The 15905-nt window shown below is 38.5% G+C and overlaps 1 protein-coding gene across 1 annotated transcript in view; it reads right to left on the bottom strand.

Annotated features, from left to right (window-relative positions):
• Nucleotides 1–15905, bottom strand: part of adamts3 (ADAM metallopeptidase with thrombospondin type 1 motif, 3) — a 119680-nt gene that overhangs the window by 87583 nt on the left and 16192 nt on the right. The window contains exon 4 of the mRNA XM_010736566.3: nt 5490–5646. Within this exon, the coding sequence (XP_010734868.1) occupies nt 5490–5646 (157 nt within the window). The remainder of the gene's footprint in view (nt 1–5489; nt 5647–15905) is intronic.

The raw sequence follows: 15905 nt of genomic DNA, 5'->3' as shown, positions 1-15905 counted from the left end.
TAGCTCTGACCTCAACCCCATCCAACACATTGGGGATGAAGTGGATAGGGATTTATTGCATCAGGTAGACGATAAAACAATGATGAGGTAGAAAAAAGCAATCAATTTTCCTACGTCCACGGCTCTGATGGATCCACGGCTCGTATAGATTGTCAAAGGTCAATCTCAGTCTCACCTTTGAAGCAAAATTAAATAAATTCTACATGACATGGGATATAATTCAAAGCCTTAGTAGACCTCAGTAGATCTGTATAAGGAAGGGTTTTAACATTTTGGAAAGTTATCGTGGCAATAATATGTATATCCACTGCTGTAATGAAGACTCCTCATGTTAGAAGATCTACCATTCCACATCAGTCAATGAAGTACCTTGCCAGATTAAATTACCTTGTATTGCAGCCTAAATGGAGCTAGGTTCCCTCTACATTGAGCATCCCTAATGTATCAATACAGCCTTAACAGTTTGGGGAAGGACCTTTCCTGTTTCAATGTGATAATGGTGGAGTGCATTTTCCCCCATAGAGCTCACACCTGTCTGAAAAGACCTACTCAACCAACATCAGTGTTGGACCTCATTGAGGCTCTTGTGGCTCAACGGGAACAAACCCCTGCAGCCAGGTACTAAAATCTGTCGGAAAGAAGAGTTGAGGCTATTAAACAACAGCCCAGGATGTTATGTTCGGTAATCATCATTCTTAAAATCAGACCAAAGCCAGTCCCAGAGTCAACTAGGAACAGTTTAAAAGGTGACTGACCAAGAGTCAGGGTGGAAGCTATCCAACGTCCAACCACCACCACAGCACAAAGGGGAAGTTTTGTGCTTTAGTCATAAAATAACACCTTAGCAACTTCCATTCAGTGATATACTGTTGGAAACTCTAGTCAGTGTAAGAAATTGAGTTTGATCTTTTATGACCACATACTTGGTTTAAGAGTCTACAGTCTTTCTGTGCACAGGTAGTGTAAGTTAAGGAAAAAAGAGTAACCATATGAGTAAAACCATGTGGGTCCTGGTCACCGGAAGCCAAGGAGCCACTTCTTCACCAGCAATGTTTTCGCACACCTCGGCTGCAGTTAATCTGACTCACAGGCCTCAACAGGAAAAAAAAAAGAGGTACTGAAACAAACACAGCGTCTCAACTACAAATACTGCTGAGATCAGGAAGATTGTAAGCAAGCATCAGATTCAACACTTTTTAACTCTTCCTTTCCCTCTCTGTGAAACTCTTCTGTGGATCCAACACTAGTACTCTAGCTAATAGTATAAGTTCACAGGAACAATTCAATATTACCAATGACATTAAATGTAGAAATATCAAAGGGTGCTCTTAATGTGGTAAACAGACATATAGTGTTGCCTTGTATGATCAATACTGAATATCAAATCAATAATGACGTCTGTACACATGTGTTTATCCAGCCCTTTGAAATGTGAAAGTCACTGAAGTGATTCATTCTTTCAAATGAAAATCATGAAATGCCATGAAAATCATTACATGTGGATCCAGGGGTAATCACAGATGTCAAGAAAAGTCTTACATGGAATAAAGTTTTAGAAAAGTGCTCTTCAAGTTGACAAAATAACATACCTGCCTGGGCAATTTCCTCCTCTGATCATCTCCAGGCCAGATGTGCCTCCACTAAGAAATCACAGCAGTGCTTGTCAAGAGAAGGGAGGAATCATTCCTCCTTTGCCATCACCCAAGAAAAGCAATCTTGCAACATCACAGGGCCTAAGAGAGACTACACTAGTTCAAGGTATGAGATCTAAACAACACCAAAATATGACAAGAGAAGCCATGGCCAAGAATTGAACAGTTGTGAAGATTCTGCTGTACAGTAAAAACAATGTTCCACAGCACATGCCAGGGTTGATGTTAACCCTTTATTAGCCAAAGGAAGGAGTAGCAATCATTCTCAGAAGTGAGGATTATTATTCAAAAAAGCAATAGCCCATGTGATCTGTAGTCATCCTAATGTTTCATGCTCACATTCATTCATTTTTTTATTTTTCTAAAGAACAAACACTTTTTCAACAAAATTGCTCATTGTTTGTTCTGAGAAGTCACCATTAGCTCAAATAACAATGTATGCTGTCTTGAGTCAACAGCCCTGTGTGGCATGCACAAAGAACAGACTGATTTTTCACATGGCTTGTGGTAGCTGAATCCAAATAAAAAAGGCCAATACCTTAATGCCATACCTGCCATCTCATATGTCACCTGCTCTCCATTTAAATTGGTTACAACACCCTTACTGTAATCCTTCTGTTACATGTGGTACATACCATGGTCAAGTGGACTGCAATGAACTTGAAAACAGGCTGCATTTTAAAATTGTATATTTATAGGCAAATATCCTTTAGGAATAGGAACACTCAAATGACTGAAAAACTGATATCACTACATGAGTATGTTGTTTACCCCTGTACACCACGTTTACCATGCCTTGCTGTTTGGTAACATAAAAGACATGAGAGACCAAAAAGAGGTAATGGCTCAGAGTCTAGCTTTCTATAAAATGACTACATGCATGAAGAGATAAGATGAAAGATGTTCATCTTGTCACTTGATGTGTGGAAATGTAATGCTTGTTACTTAGGAGCATGGAAAGCTTCCTTACATTGTAACTTACTGATTGCAGCTGATAAAATCATGCTTTTCCATTAAGATACATTCACAGGACAAACAACCGACTGTAAACAGTGCAATCTTGTTTTCTTTGTAGTCATCTTATTCAAGTACATAACATTTCTTCGAGCATAAGACTGAAGCTCGCTGCTTGTGACAGATTCCTGTCGTTTCCTAGTGATCATAACAAGAGCATGCAACCCCATTGAGATGATGATTAACAATCAATAGAGGCAGCAATTTAGAATTAAATGAGCTTGACATTTCAAATGCTTACAGCTAAGATAAAATGTGCCCATGTGATTATTTTATATATGCTGTATGTACATAATGTTATTTGATTTCACTTTATCTACATTATTTCAAGCCTTGTTTGCCAAAATGTAAATAAATAAAGCGTGATAAAAGTCGATTTTGTCTAAGTTGGTGCCCACAGTTACAGACTTGGGGCTAAAGCCTGTTGCTTTGCAATGTCAAAGTAATTCTGAAACATCTATCTAGCTTTTGCTGCAAATAAACAGAAACAGAAACTAAGATCATTATTTATTATTTAGTCAACTAAACAAGGCTGTACATGTTACCTACTGCAACAAACTAATATGAGGTTGTGAGCTTGGTTTATTACTCAGCATCAAAGTGAAGCAGTGTGAACAGCAGCAAACATTAGCTAGTTAATCCAAAGTTAATCTCTACAAAGAGATATCTGCAGATGAATGGAGAGTCTGAAGGCAAAAGACCTAGATTTTGCTGTCGTTCTGATTTCCATTGGTAATCCAAGTAGTATTGACTGTTGTAAAGAAACAGCATTGGATGAAATGTAATTTTTTCGGATCCCACTGGCTATCGTCCCACGACAATTTAGCTTTTTTAAATCTGGACTCATATCAAATGTCTGTTCAGATGTCTGTCTGAAATTGTGTCCATGTCGCCATTATTGTGGCTAGGTAGACAACATTAGGACTGGTTTATATAAAAAAAAATAAATAAAAAAAAAACTTGATTACGATTACTGTCAGCATGGTCCCAAAAACCTTTCTGCATATTACTCAAAACCACAGAGAGAATAAATATTCATATAACACCTTTTCCTTTATGCTTCAGTCTGTAATGGAGTGAAGTCAGAGGGAATAGTTTCCATTATAGCCATCGAGGCAAATATCTCCCCTGGCAGATGATTTTATGTAGATTTATATGTCAAAGGAAATGCAACACTTAGCGATAGTTATTCTGTCAGAAGCTGCAAGCATCACTACTGTGCGTTCATTAATTAAGACACATTATGCAAATGATGATATAGCCTGTCTGGCCCAAAACCAGCATTTCTGCTCTGCATACACTACAGCAAAGTCCAAATGAACCATGACACTGAAGGAAATGAATATATTTTTACTGGGAATACAGTTTACCTTCCGCATTGTTGTTTTCATTTACATTCCAATTGATAGAAAACCAATGTGCAAACCTGTAATATGAATTTTTCCATTCTTACTTCTCAAATTGATAAAATTAATAAAACATGAAAAGTGGCTCACGGAGGCTCGATTTGTTGTTCCTTATTCACAGAAAGAAATCTTTTCTGGGCACAGATCTCCTTCACATTGGATATGACGCATTGCATATTTCCGTCAGCAGTAACAGTGACATTTGTTTGGTATAAACAGAGAGCAAACTGGGTATTAAAGGCAAGCAGTGACAGCTGTTAGCATTAATAACAGTGGCAAAAGCAATAATTTGTGTGACAAGACCAAAAAAAAAAAAAAACACTCATTTTTCAGAGCTTTTATGTGCACCCCCTTGCCCCCATTCTCCTCCTTCTGGGTCATTTTTCATCATTATTAGTAGGAATAGGTTAGTCACAGTGATCCTGGCAACAATATAGTTACAAGTTGCAATACTTACAAAGTAGGAATAGTTATTGTAAAAGGAGTTGTGTTATCAGTAACACTGGTCTGCCCTGTAGAAACAACTTAAGTAGTATTTGCAGTAGAAGCCACGGCTCAATTTAAAAACCATGCAAGGGGACGCCATCATAGCCTCATAAGCAGACATTTAATTTCACCCCACATTTAACCTGAAATTGTGTTCATGTTAGCTGTTTTCTGTATGGGAGGGAGTTATATGATTTTGTTTTGCCCAAAGCAATCCTTAGCTAGTGACATATCCGCTCCATTGATGTTGACACAGAAACTGTAATAGTGGTTGCTGGGAACAGATATCAGTTTACCATCATGATCACACATAAATACCTGTTTAAAAGTTGTTATTTATGTGTGTCAATCTCTCATCACAAATGTGAACAGAAACTTTTTAAGAGCAGTTGTTGTCCCATGTGCAGCACATACGGGCGGTGGCTCTCCTTTGACTTAAATTCATGTAGCTCCATCATCCTTGCAGGGATTTATTATAATGAAGTATAATTCCTGTGTGCTATGTAAAGTGGGCAGCAGAACCCTTAATAATCTTATAATTTTTGATTTGTTTTTGTTTTTTGGGTGAAATACAGTAGAGAGATAACCAGCTTTGTGGTTGTGAAGGCATATCATCAAGTCACTTTTTTCATGTTTAAACTTGATAGCATGTACAGCAGATTCAAACAGTTACTATCATACACGACACAGGTCACTGTGTTGAATTAAGCATGGAAAATTGACAAACTTCTCTTCTCTACATCTGCAATATCAGACCAAAGAAGGAAGTCATTGTAAACCCACTACTAATAGCATAAAAAGTTCTGTCATAATAATCAAAAATAATAGTAGCAGCAGTGGTAGAAGCAGCAGCGATAATAGTAGTACTAGCAACACCCTCTGGACTGCCATCTGACCCGGTAGCAGTAAACATTATGGTTGTACGTCCTACCTTGTAGTTGGTAGTCCACAGAGATATCGGAGGGGGCCTGCAACACAGCGGATCTGCGGTAAACCACGTGGACCCTGCCTTGGTCCTCCAGCTCCTGAGTGCCTCTCTCAAGCGGCTCAATGAAGTACTCATCTGAGTCAGTGCGGATCATCCCAGCCTGCAAAACAATGATAGGTAAGTGACTGTGTAGAACAGCAGGTGAATCTGAAAGGAAACAGCACGAATGGACAGTTTTGGACAGTTAGGCTCCTCCAATCATACTAATCACAAATCGAGACAATTATTGCATTAATCTGAGATAACGTTCCCATAGTCTGATTTTTCTTAAGAAAATGTATGCAGCAAGGTTTTCAAAATAAATAAATACATGAAATATAACAATGCTAATGTGACATTTGCTTTCCGGGAGAATCTATGAAATCTATTTCATCTGTTTGACTTATGTATACACAGACACACAGATTACAACATAATGGCAGTATAATGTTCTACCTAACAATCCAATCTAGGAACGATGAATAAATGAAGATGAATAAAATATATGACAATGAAAAGACAGATGTGCTTACATATTTAGTCAAAACAGAATGTTTCTTCGCACTGATTACATGCCGAGATGTATCTCTGTGTCAGGTTGTTTTGACTTTTCCTGCAATGTGTAATCTGTTTGGAATTATCAGCTAGTTACCAGACAGCTGCAGGTGGTGATCAGAAAGCTTCGCGTCATTACTGATACATTGGAACAAAATTGCTTTGTGCCGCCCTCAGATTTCCAGCAATAAGAAGCCAGTCATGCCCGTAGTTTCGGGTACATATAAAGGGTGACACTTTCATGTTAACACAATGACATACAAACAAACAGCTCATTGGACACAGCTCACCAAACCCTGATTATGTCCTAAAGCACATGTCACACGTGTGAAGGCTGCATCAGAACACGTGTTAGCGCGTTGAGCTGCTATTGAGGAGCATGTGACCTTGCGTTGCACCATCCATGTTAAACCATCTACATGGATTTTCTGTAATTACCTACACAAATATTACAAACGTGCCCGCCACAACAATCAAAAATCATGTTAAAAGCAAACAATCTGCTCCTTTGTGGAGCTGCGGAACACTAATGATTTAGTGTTTATCAATCACATTAATCCATAAGAGAGCGAGTTGCCTTGGCTGAAAACATGCTGTTACTGTCCTCCTGTAGGCAGACAGAGCCACCTCTCACAGAGCTCCAGAGGAATTTGTTCCAGCTCTTGATCAGTTGGTCGGCCAGTTCAGCTCCACTGCTGCAGCTTGCGAGCCTTACCTCGCTCTGGCCTCTTCACTAACACTCTGTTGGACTGTGCACATATGGCGGTTTTCACCCGACATGCACACTGAACTCATTTCCAACTCCCATAGTCCCCAATCAAACGAAGACTTGCCCCTCTCTCTCCTACTGTTTACACGCACTGCTGTTTGGAATTCAATTGAAGTTATTATTTAAGTTTACATACTTTTACTGTCATACTGTGCGACTGAGTCTGACCCTGCTGCCACTAGTAAACACATTAACAGAACATTCATGTCCCCATGTGTGCTGCACATAGATACCACTCTGTCAATAAATTGAAATAAAAAGGTTCGGTGTCCTCTTACTTGTGATCATCCAGAAGTTAGTAGCACTTACAGCTGCTTTTTGACATCATAAAGGAGCCATAATGCTGTTTTGTTGCAGGACCATGTTGCTTTTGGCAGCACAACTAGCTTTACACCTTGCCAAAGTACTCTAACTGCATTTTCATGTGTCGTATGAAAACTGGATTATTTGAGTTGCCAGGTGCTCTGCCACCTGTCACATGGCATCATTTTTCATCATGGGTGTTGACACAAGGAGCTACAAAGCTAAAATGCAATAAATGCTTGGGACTAAAATGATGTGTTTTAACTTATGACTGTATTGTCAAACCTCTGCTTCAACATAAAGATGATAGAATGACTTGCTGACACACCATGGAGGACTGCAGTCAACTGTTTAAACACACCCTGTTGAGTTTTGTTGTAAAAAAAAAAAAGAAAAAGAAAAATAATCCTACAGGCCTAACAAACATGTTGAGTCCATTTCCATGCCCATAAAACAAAATTTTTAGATATTTTTTTAAAATATTCCACATCTTTTGCTGTTGCATTGCCACCTTTTTGTGCGTTATCATATTTACTGTCAGTCAACAGAATAGCGTGCAATTGACAAATATGATATCAAGTCCACCATATTAAATACAATCACTTTCTGACACTCCTCGGTCAACAGGAATATAATCATTTGTCACTGCCTTCCAAAGTCGTAGCAAATCACTGAAAACACTACAGAGCAGGTTTAGTTAGGTTTAGGTGCAAAAACAACCCGCATGTTGGGAAACATCATGGTTTAGGTGAGAGTTGCTCTGTTCGGGTTAGGGGAGCTTTGTCGCTGTGGTTAAGGTTAAGGAACAACCGTGGTGATGCTTTGAAAAACTGGAAACACACAGCTGTCTCTCGTGTTAAAGTCTAATGTTTTGTGGACTGATTTACAGACAACGTTGCTCTAAAATAACATCACCCAACTTCCTCATTTGCTTCAGTCATAATTACAGGGACAAGGACAATATCTCCCTTTCAGTTCATATGAAAGCCTTTGAGGAAAATGCTTCATTTACCATGACACTTTTGCTCAATCTTACAAGCCTCCACATGTTGTCGCATCTGTTCATCTTCTTGGTTTTTCATGTTTTAAGGCTTGAATGTAAAACATTACTTGCTGTTGCCAGCAATCGTCACCATCTCCACAGGGTACCTTTAAGGCCAACATTTTAATTTAGCGAAGCCAAATCTGAAGTTTGTTTGGGAAAGCTCATTCAAACTCAAATGATCAAAATCAATTACATCTCAGCACAGACCATGTTTGTTCATAGCTCACTTAGATCACAAACAATCAGACTTTTGTTCTTTGGAGCTTGGAGTCATTCATAAATTAAATTAAAGGGTTTTGGTTAATATCAAGCTGTCTTATTAAAGACATCTCAAAGAAAGTCAACTTTTCATATTAAATGATTGACCAGATAACAAGAGTTACAAACCTTCATGTTCATGACGTCATGTCTGTTTCTAGAGTATTTATGAATTAGGTACTAGAATCAGTAATGAGTTGGAACCCTATCATAGCCATGTATCTGGTGCATATATCTATGTAATTATGTTTTACAAAACCTTCTTAAATGTTTATAAATCATTTGGTAATCATGAACAAATATTTAACACAGTATAAAAAATGTTACATGGCAAAAATAAACTGTTACTAAAATTGACTTAGAATGTAGCTGTTATTGCTTCTTATTAGTTATGACACAATATATTAGTAAACCGTAAACAAATAATTAGTAAAGTTGAATTAACTATCAATTTACCATTTATTAATGGTGGTTATTAAAAAGTGTTACCAAGGAAACACTGACAAACGATTAACCCCACGTTGCTTGTGCGATCATAACAAAGGCTTAAATTCATGAAGTATGTTGCCAGCAAACACACAGTCGGGAGGATATATATGCGTACTGTAAGAAAATCTAAAGGGAAAATTAACAGCAGGATATTCTGTTCACATTCAAATGAAATTTGGATTTAATAGCTATGATGGCAGGTAAAGGTTATCGGGATATGAATAGATGTGGTAGAGGGGAAAAATATGAGACATCCTGTGATCTTTGTCTTCCTTTTCAAAGAGAAGGGCATCTCCTTCAGATCGATGTGTAGTGCTATTAGAAAGAGAGAAAGTCTTGATTAAAAAAAAAAAGTATTAATAGCTACATCAGGCTAATCTGTCTTTTGAAATATGCCACATACCTGCCATAAAACAGCACGGGTGTTACAAATTCATCTTATAAACCAAAATTCATGTGAGGGAATTCATTTTTGTTGCTTGCTTTGCCTTGTTAACTTAAACATATTTGCAGCAGGGGTTTTGTCCCTGTCTTATTGTATGAACTGATCTTATACCTTCAAGAATCACCCGCAAACACAGATTATAAATATAAATAAACATTTTCAGACTGTAATGCAGTTTGTCTAGCAATGTGCCAATTACCAATTTTTCACGTACAGTAGTGTTCAGAGACATCCATGGATTATCCACCCTGAATTAAGCCTGGCATTACACCAATAACCACATGCTGTCACTTAGGTGTTTTTTTTCCCCCCTTTATTTACTCTGAGCTCTCCCACCTTGACTGATTCACAGCTCGCAGCTCAACAAACTCCCCTTAGGAATGGCATGTAGACAGTGCATTGGATCTGAATCTGTACTTTCACACAGCATAAATTAGGCTGCAGGCCTATTAAAGTGCCTCTAAAGTGGCGGTGGGATGCTGAGGATATGCAGACAAATTGACAGACGGATAATTGGTCAAAAGTTGCCATTCTATCCACTTGCTGTTCAATTCTGAGCATCTAGTGTAACTATCTGAGTCTGCCACGTCACCGGAAGGTGGCATTTTCAGCTCCTCAAACAGTGTGAAGAGGTCCAACTTTAAAAACCGCCATCCAAGAGTCTACGTAATGAGTTGACATTTTAATATTATAATCAAAAGAGCTCCACAGCATCAAAGAGCTATCTATGAGTAAGACAACATCTTATCGAATTATGCAGTTATGTAAAAAGACTCTAAGCTCAAAGCTCGAATCAATTCAGTCAATACTGCTTATTTCAGTATTTTTAAACCTTTTTTCTGAGCTTGTCTATGATGACAAAAACAGAAGTACGGAAAAGAGAGCAGTTCATTTATTCTCTACCCTTCTTTACGTAAAGCTTTTTAAAATCAGCATGAGACCGGTGTGTTATGTGATTATCAAGCAAAAACATGCTCGCTGTGTCTTAGCAAAGCAAAAATCCTCCCCCGTCTCAATAAGGCGTTTCAGTAATCTGTGTCAAATAAAGGAAGCAATTAAAATGAATGGAGACATAAGCAACTGCATACAGCTGTCCTGAAATACATTTTTCATCTATTCTTAAAGAAGATATATGAATGAAAAACATTGTCGGGAAGAAAAAGCTTAGAGACACATAGCAATTTAATGCAAAATTGTAATCTTCTGCAAGGCCAGGATTAGCTGAAACTGCCTTCCTATGAGGTCAAGAAGAATCCATCCTGTTTTGTTTACTGGTGTTAAAGTTGAAGGTATTAAAATGCGGTGTATAATATAACCTTGTGCCACTGAAAACAAATAATTACACCTTAAGGTGATCATGGTGGGTAACCTACTGTACTGTATTTATGTGAAGGAGTCCATCGGGTTTGTTGTGGGAAGTGAGTCTCTCCCAGTGTGTGAGAGAAGTACAGAAAAGAGCATGCTGTTTGGGCTAGTTAAGTAACTTTAGCAGTGTCTAGATATGCTTAGGTTGCAGCTGAAAGGGTGTGCAAATAAAATGTTCATGCAACGGCAAATACAGTCTCCCTGCATTCTTCACAGCAGAGTTAATCCAGACTGTGTAAAGCTAGTAACCAGCTATACAACCAAGCTAAAATAAATTAAAATAGTAAAAAAAAAACGCAGATTTATTTTGCTTGCAGCAGAAAAACATTTCAAAACCCTTCCTTGCACCTGAAGGGTAAGATGGCAAACTACCTAAAACAGCTCACACAGTGTCCTCACGACATGACGTCATCTCATATAACCAATTTTTTTTGCCCACCCATTGATTAACTCAAGTCCATGCACGCCTCAGGTCTGCGGATGATCCATATCTTTGCCCATTTTTAGATTTGATTAAGAGGTGGAAGAGGCATGACGGCCAGCGCAACATATTTTTGAGCTTCAAAACGATGCTTCGAAAAACCTATGGGTGATGTCAGGAATACGCGGTCCATTCTTTTTATTGTCATTGGTTAGTACGCTTTGTTATCGCAAGGTGAAACTGATATGACACCTGCACTAACCACATTGAAGAAGCACTTTAAGGCAGTGATCAGAAAGATATTGTGAAACAAAGAAGATACAGACAATCATTTTTTTTAGTCAGTAGTTTAAAGTGTGCGGCAATTATTACCTTATGTTGGTGCTACAGGAATCAAAAGAATCAAAAGGCTTTGATATTCCAAATATTCCTCTGGAGATCATGAAGGTTTAGTTGTAAGCGTGGATCAAACAGTTGGACCGACGGACTGACACATGAATGAACAAGCAGGCAGACGTCATACTTTTTTAGAGCCATGCATGCATTGACTGCTGATAAAAACTCTTCAATTTTTACATCATGGAATTTATTTTAAAGATATTTAATTTGACTTGACTCTCTCTAATATTAATGTATATAAAGGAGTCAAAGCCTAACAGAAAACAAATTTCAAGTAGAATAGAAACTAGTGTAAAATAGAAAATAGAGTCCGGATGGGGACGGATAATACGAGGGCAAACATTTGGAGGAAAATGTCATTAGAGTCTCTATTATGTTACATTTTGTCTGGGTGGATCACAGCTGTCACAGCAGATTATCACAGTGGCATGGCCTGTATGATACACTTAGCACTGAATAATTTGTTTTGGGCCACTGTGGCCTTTTGGAGAATACACAGGAACATTTTTTAACAAAATGAAATGAAACTATACTGTGGATGTCCACTCTGTTATTTGTGATTTTAGGAATGAGGCTGACAATACTGTAATAATGATTACATTACCCAATGGGAATTAATGACAGGATTTACCATAATCAATAAGAAAGGTTTCATCCAATCTCTTATCGTCTTTGTAACAGTAACCATGAAGCAGGGATATTCAGTAGGTCATTATTATTAAATTATTGGTCAATACAGTCCACATGTATCTTTATTCCAGTCAGATTCATCATCTGCGTGTTAGCTGCTGGTACAGACAAAAAGCTAAAGTAAAAGGAATAAAAGAATAAATGAAGGAAAATAGTGGAGTGTGGAGTCACTCTCTCATATTGAAACATCTTAATAAAGAACATTTCATGCACGGGGCGGCTGTGGCTCGGAGGTAGAGCAGGTTGTCAACTAATCAGAAGATCGGCAGATCAATCCCCGTTCGATCCCCTCCAGTCTGCGTGTTGAAGTGTCCTTGGGCAAGATACTGAACCCCAAATTGTTCCTGAAGTGTGTGTGAATGTGTATGAATGGTTAGCTCCTCAAACTGATGAGCAGTTGGCACCTTGCATGGCAGTGAATGGGTGAATGAGATACATACTGTAAAGCGCCTTGAGTGGTCGGAAGACTAAAAAGGCGCTATGTAAGTACAGTCCATCATTTGGGCACCTCTGGATGAATAACTAAAGGACATTACTTATATAGTCTCTGTGACTGTACAGTACAGTGTTTAGCACAAAGATTCATCCAAATATAATTAACCTCCCTCCTCACAAGTGGGATTTTAGAAGAAGTGAATGACCATGTACGAGTACAGTCCAGAAAAGAGTTTTGAGCTTTTGGTTTTAGCCTTTTGCCTTAAGTAATATATAATAGTAACATCAAGCAAAGCTTGAATGAAATAAAGCTTGAAACTATAACAATGCCTCTGTCGTTTGGGGTCTTCAGAAATGTGCTCTCACTGAATTTTGGACTCCTAACCAAAGACATTTTAATAGATCTTGAGGACATATAATCACTCAGGATAGTTCTGTGGCCAATTAAACTATTTAACCCGGTCAACAGAGTCTAGATTAGCTGACGTCCTGACAACAAGAAATAAAAACTGTGGCTGGAAACCATCATGTAAGAAATCATTTCAACTGGGATATGAAATGAACTAATAATGTTTTTGCTTAAAATGACAAAAGAGCTTGAAAGCAAACAATCCCTGCACAACGTCCACTTACTTGCTCAAGCTTTCAGGCTGTATTTCAAAAAGTGAAGAAAATAACAAGATACTCCACATAACCTCAAAACAATTTGTTTTTCCAGTGGCTAAAGATTTAATTTAATATGCTGCATTACAGCAAGGTCAACTTAAGGTGAACTGAGGTGTGGACCAAAATATGCCTGTGATTAACTGAATAGACCCGCATGTACAGCATTCACGCATCGCATCACTTTTAACCCAACTACTTAAAAAATTATCATCCAGGAATCTCTTTCAACAAAAACATCAGGAAAATCCATCTCCAGCTGGAATTGATGTCAGTGGGAGGGCTGGTCTGTAAGATAAAATGCTTTTATCCTGTGATTAGTGTAGAAAACACAAAACTGGCTTTAAAAAGACGCTTTACGCAACACTTGAAACTCACAAAAAACCTCTTTTCATCTTGTTTGGTTCCACAGCAGAAGGTTTTCTAATAGCACTTTTTTTTTGTGCTCCAGTATTCCGTTTTATCCAATATCACAAGAGACAATGGCAGGTGTCTGACAGAGGCTCTAAACACAATCCTCAAAAAAGGGATCAAGAGTCCTGTGTTCCATCAGTTTAATATCCCCAACATCAGCCCCGGCCAAGCAGACAGCACTCGTCTGCCAAAAAAAACATATGGGATTCAGCTGAAGGGCTCCAGTTTTTCAAAAACAGTCTCTTTCAGTCTAAACTTCTTAAGGAGGTTGGTATGAACGTGCTTTCGTTTAAAAAAAAAAAAAAAAGTTGAGGTACTGCAATGTTGAAGGTCTGAATTCAGCCAGGACACTGCCACCTTTCACCCTCGGTGTTGTTCAAAGGTGTGTTTGCTTTCAAAAATGTGAGCAAACCTTCGTCATCATTACCTGCCATTTTCATCCCTAGCCTTTAAAGGAACTTTAAGGGGAAAAAATACACAAGTTAATTTCTTGTGATTTGCAGGAGGCTACAGAAAGTCTTCAATCTCTTGGTGCAGAAGTAGAAACTAAATTTAACATAATAAATCATCTTGGCACATTTCACTTCTCCTGCATGTCTGTGTGAAGTTAAATCTCAAATGTATTTAAACTGATTCTGTTGCCTTTTGAAGTGTTTTGAAAAGAAGGAGTTTACTGATCTTAAATTGGAATGAAGAGAGAGTTTCTGATAGAAAAGTGCAGGGAAGAGAAGGGTGAAACAGTCTGCACTTTGAGAAACAATATAAGAATTTATTTTAGTCCTGTCTTTTTGTGCTGTGCCCCCAAACAGAGCAAACATTTGCAGACGGCTTTGAGGAGGTGGTGAGGAGTCCGCGCTTGATTTAAAATAAAACCTCACGCCGGTGAATGGTTCTCAATGTCTGTATGTAACGACAACAGAAAATGTGGGCTCCTCTTAAGTTTATACAGGTCATGATTAAAAATGTTTCAACGCACAAATATCAATAAAAACAGCCCTGCAGTACACACTGAACTGAACCCTCGACTGCTGAGGAGAAAACTTGGAAGAAATAGCTTGGCTTTGCATATCTTGGTGTGCCTCCCCTCCTGCACCTCAAACCATATACCCAAACAGCTCAGGGGTCAAGCCTCTGCAACAAGCCTTGGCTAAGTCAACAAGGAACATTAAGAACTATTAGTGAATAAAACTCTTGTGCCCGACTACAGTTCACTGCAAAGAGGAACTGGCTTACTTTCTTTTTCAAATCAAATAGGATATTTTCTTTGCTTTTTTTCCCTTCCACGGCAGCTCCAGATATGTCAGAAGCTGTTGAACGTCCAGAATGCTCTTTTATGTCTCCAAGGCCAAAAGTTTAGGCCACCAAACACATGTAGCTCTTAGCAAAACATTAGTATATCTTATTTACTCATTTTGTCACTCTTCATGAATGTCAGCGTTGTAAGCGTTTCCTCTGAGGCAAGTCTTGCCGGAGGAGTTTTTTGCGGAGGAGACGTTAAACTGCCTGGATGGACTGACAGCGAAGCATCAGGAAAGCATTTCAGTTAAAATGTCCTCCAACTTACAGGCTGTTGCTCTGAAAGGATACTCTTACTTGTGCATTACCCATCAGGCTTGCAGTGTGTTTACACTTGCGAGTCTCACATGCCACAGACACAGCAATGCCTCACCCATTTTGGCTGGCAGAGCTGATTATGCAACATGACATACATTAAGAGGTGTCCAAGTTTTACAGAGCCGCTGGCAAGGAAAAGGTTAATATCAACAGTGAGACATGCAGTCAGTACTGTTCTCAAGTCAGCTCTGCCTCTGCCTTTATCTGTCAGCCCTGCTTCACGGAAACAAATGGCCGGGGCTAAAGCAGTATTTCATGGTTGCTCTAAGGCGTTTTCAGGCAGCTTACAGTTTGTTTGTGAGGATGAAATAAAAGCTAGTACTTTGTGGCACACTTCATGCTGCTGAATGTGTGCAAAAGAATGCTTTATGCAACACAGATCTGATGCTCCATAATAACCAGGAATTGGAAAAACCTTAATGCAGTTCTAAACCACATGCATATATACAGACCCAAATCAAACAGATTTGTATTTTCACTCTCAAATCACAATCTGTCAGCCATGCAGTGACAAT

The sequence above is a fragment of the Larimichthys crocea genome, chromosome III (genome assembly GCF_000972845.2).
Source record: "Larimichthys crocea isolate SSNF chromosome III, L_crocea_2.0, whole genome shotgun sequence".
NCBI lineage: Eukaryota > Metazoa > Chordata > Actinopteri > Sciaenidae > Larimichthys > Larimichthys crocea.
This window is presented reverse-complemented; position numbering and strand designations above follow the sequence as displayed.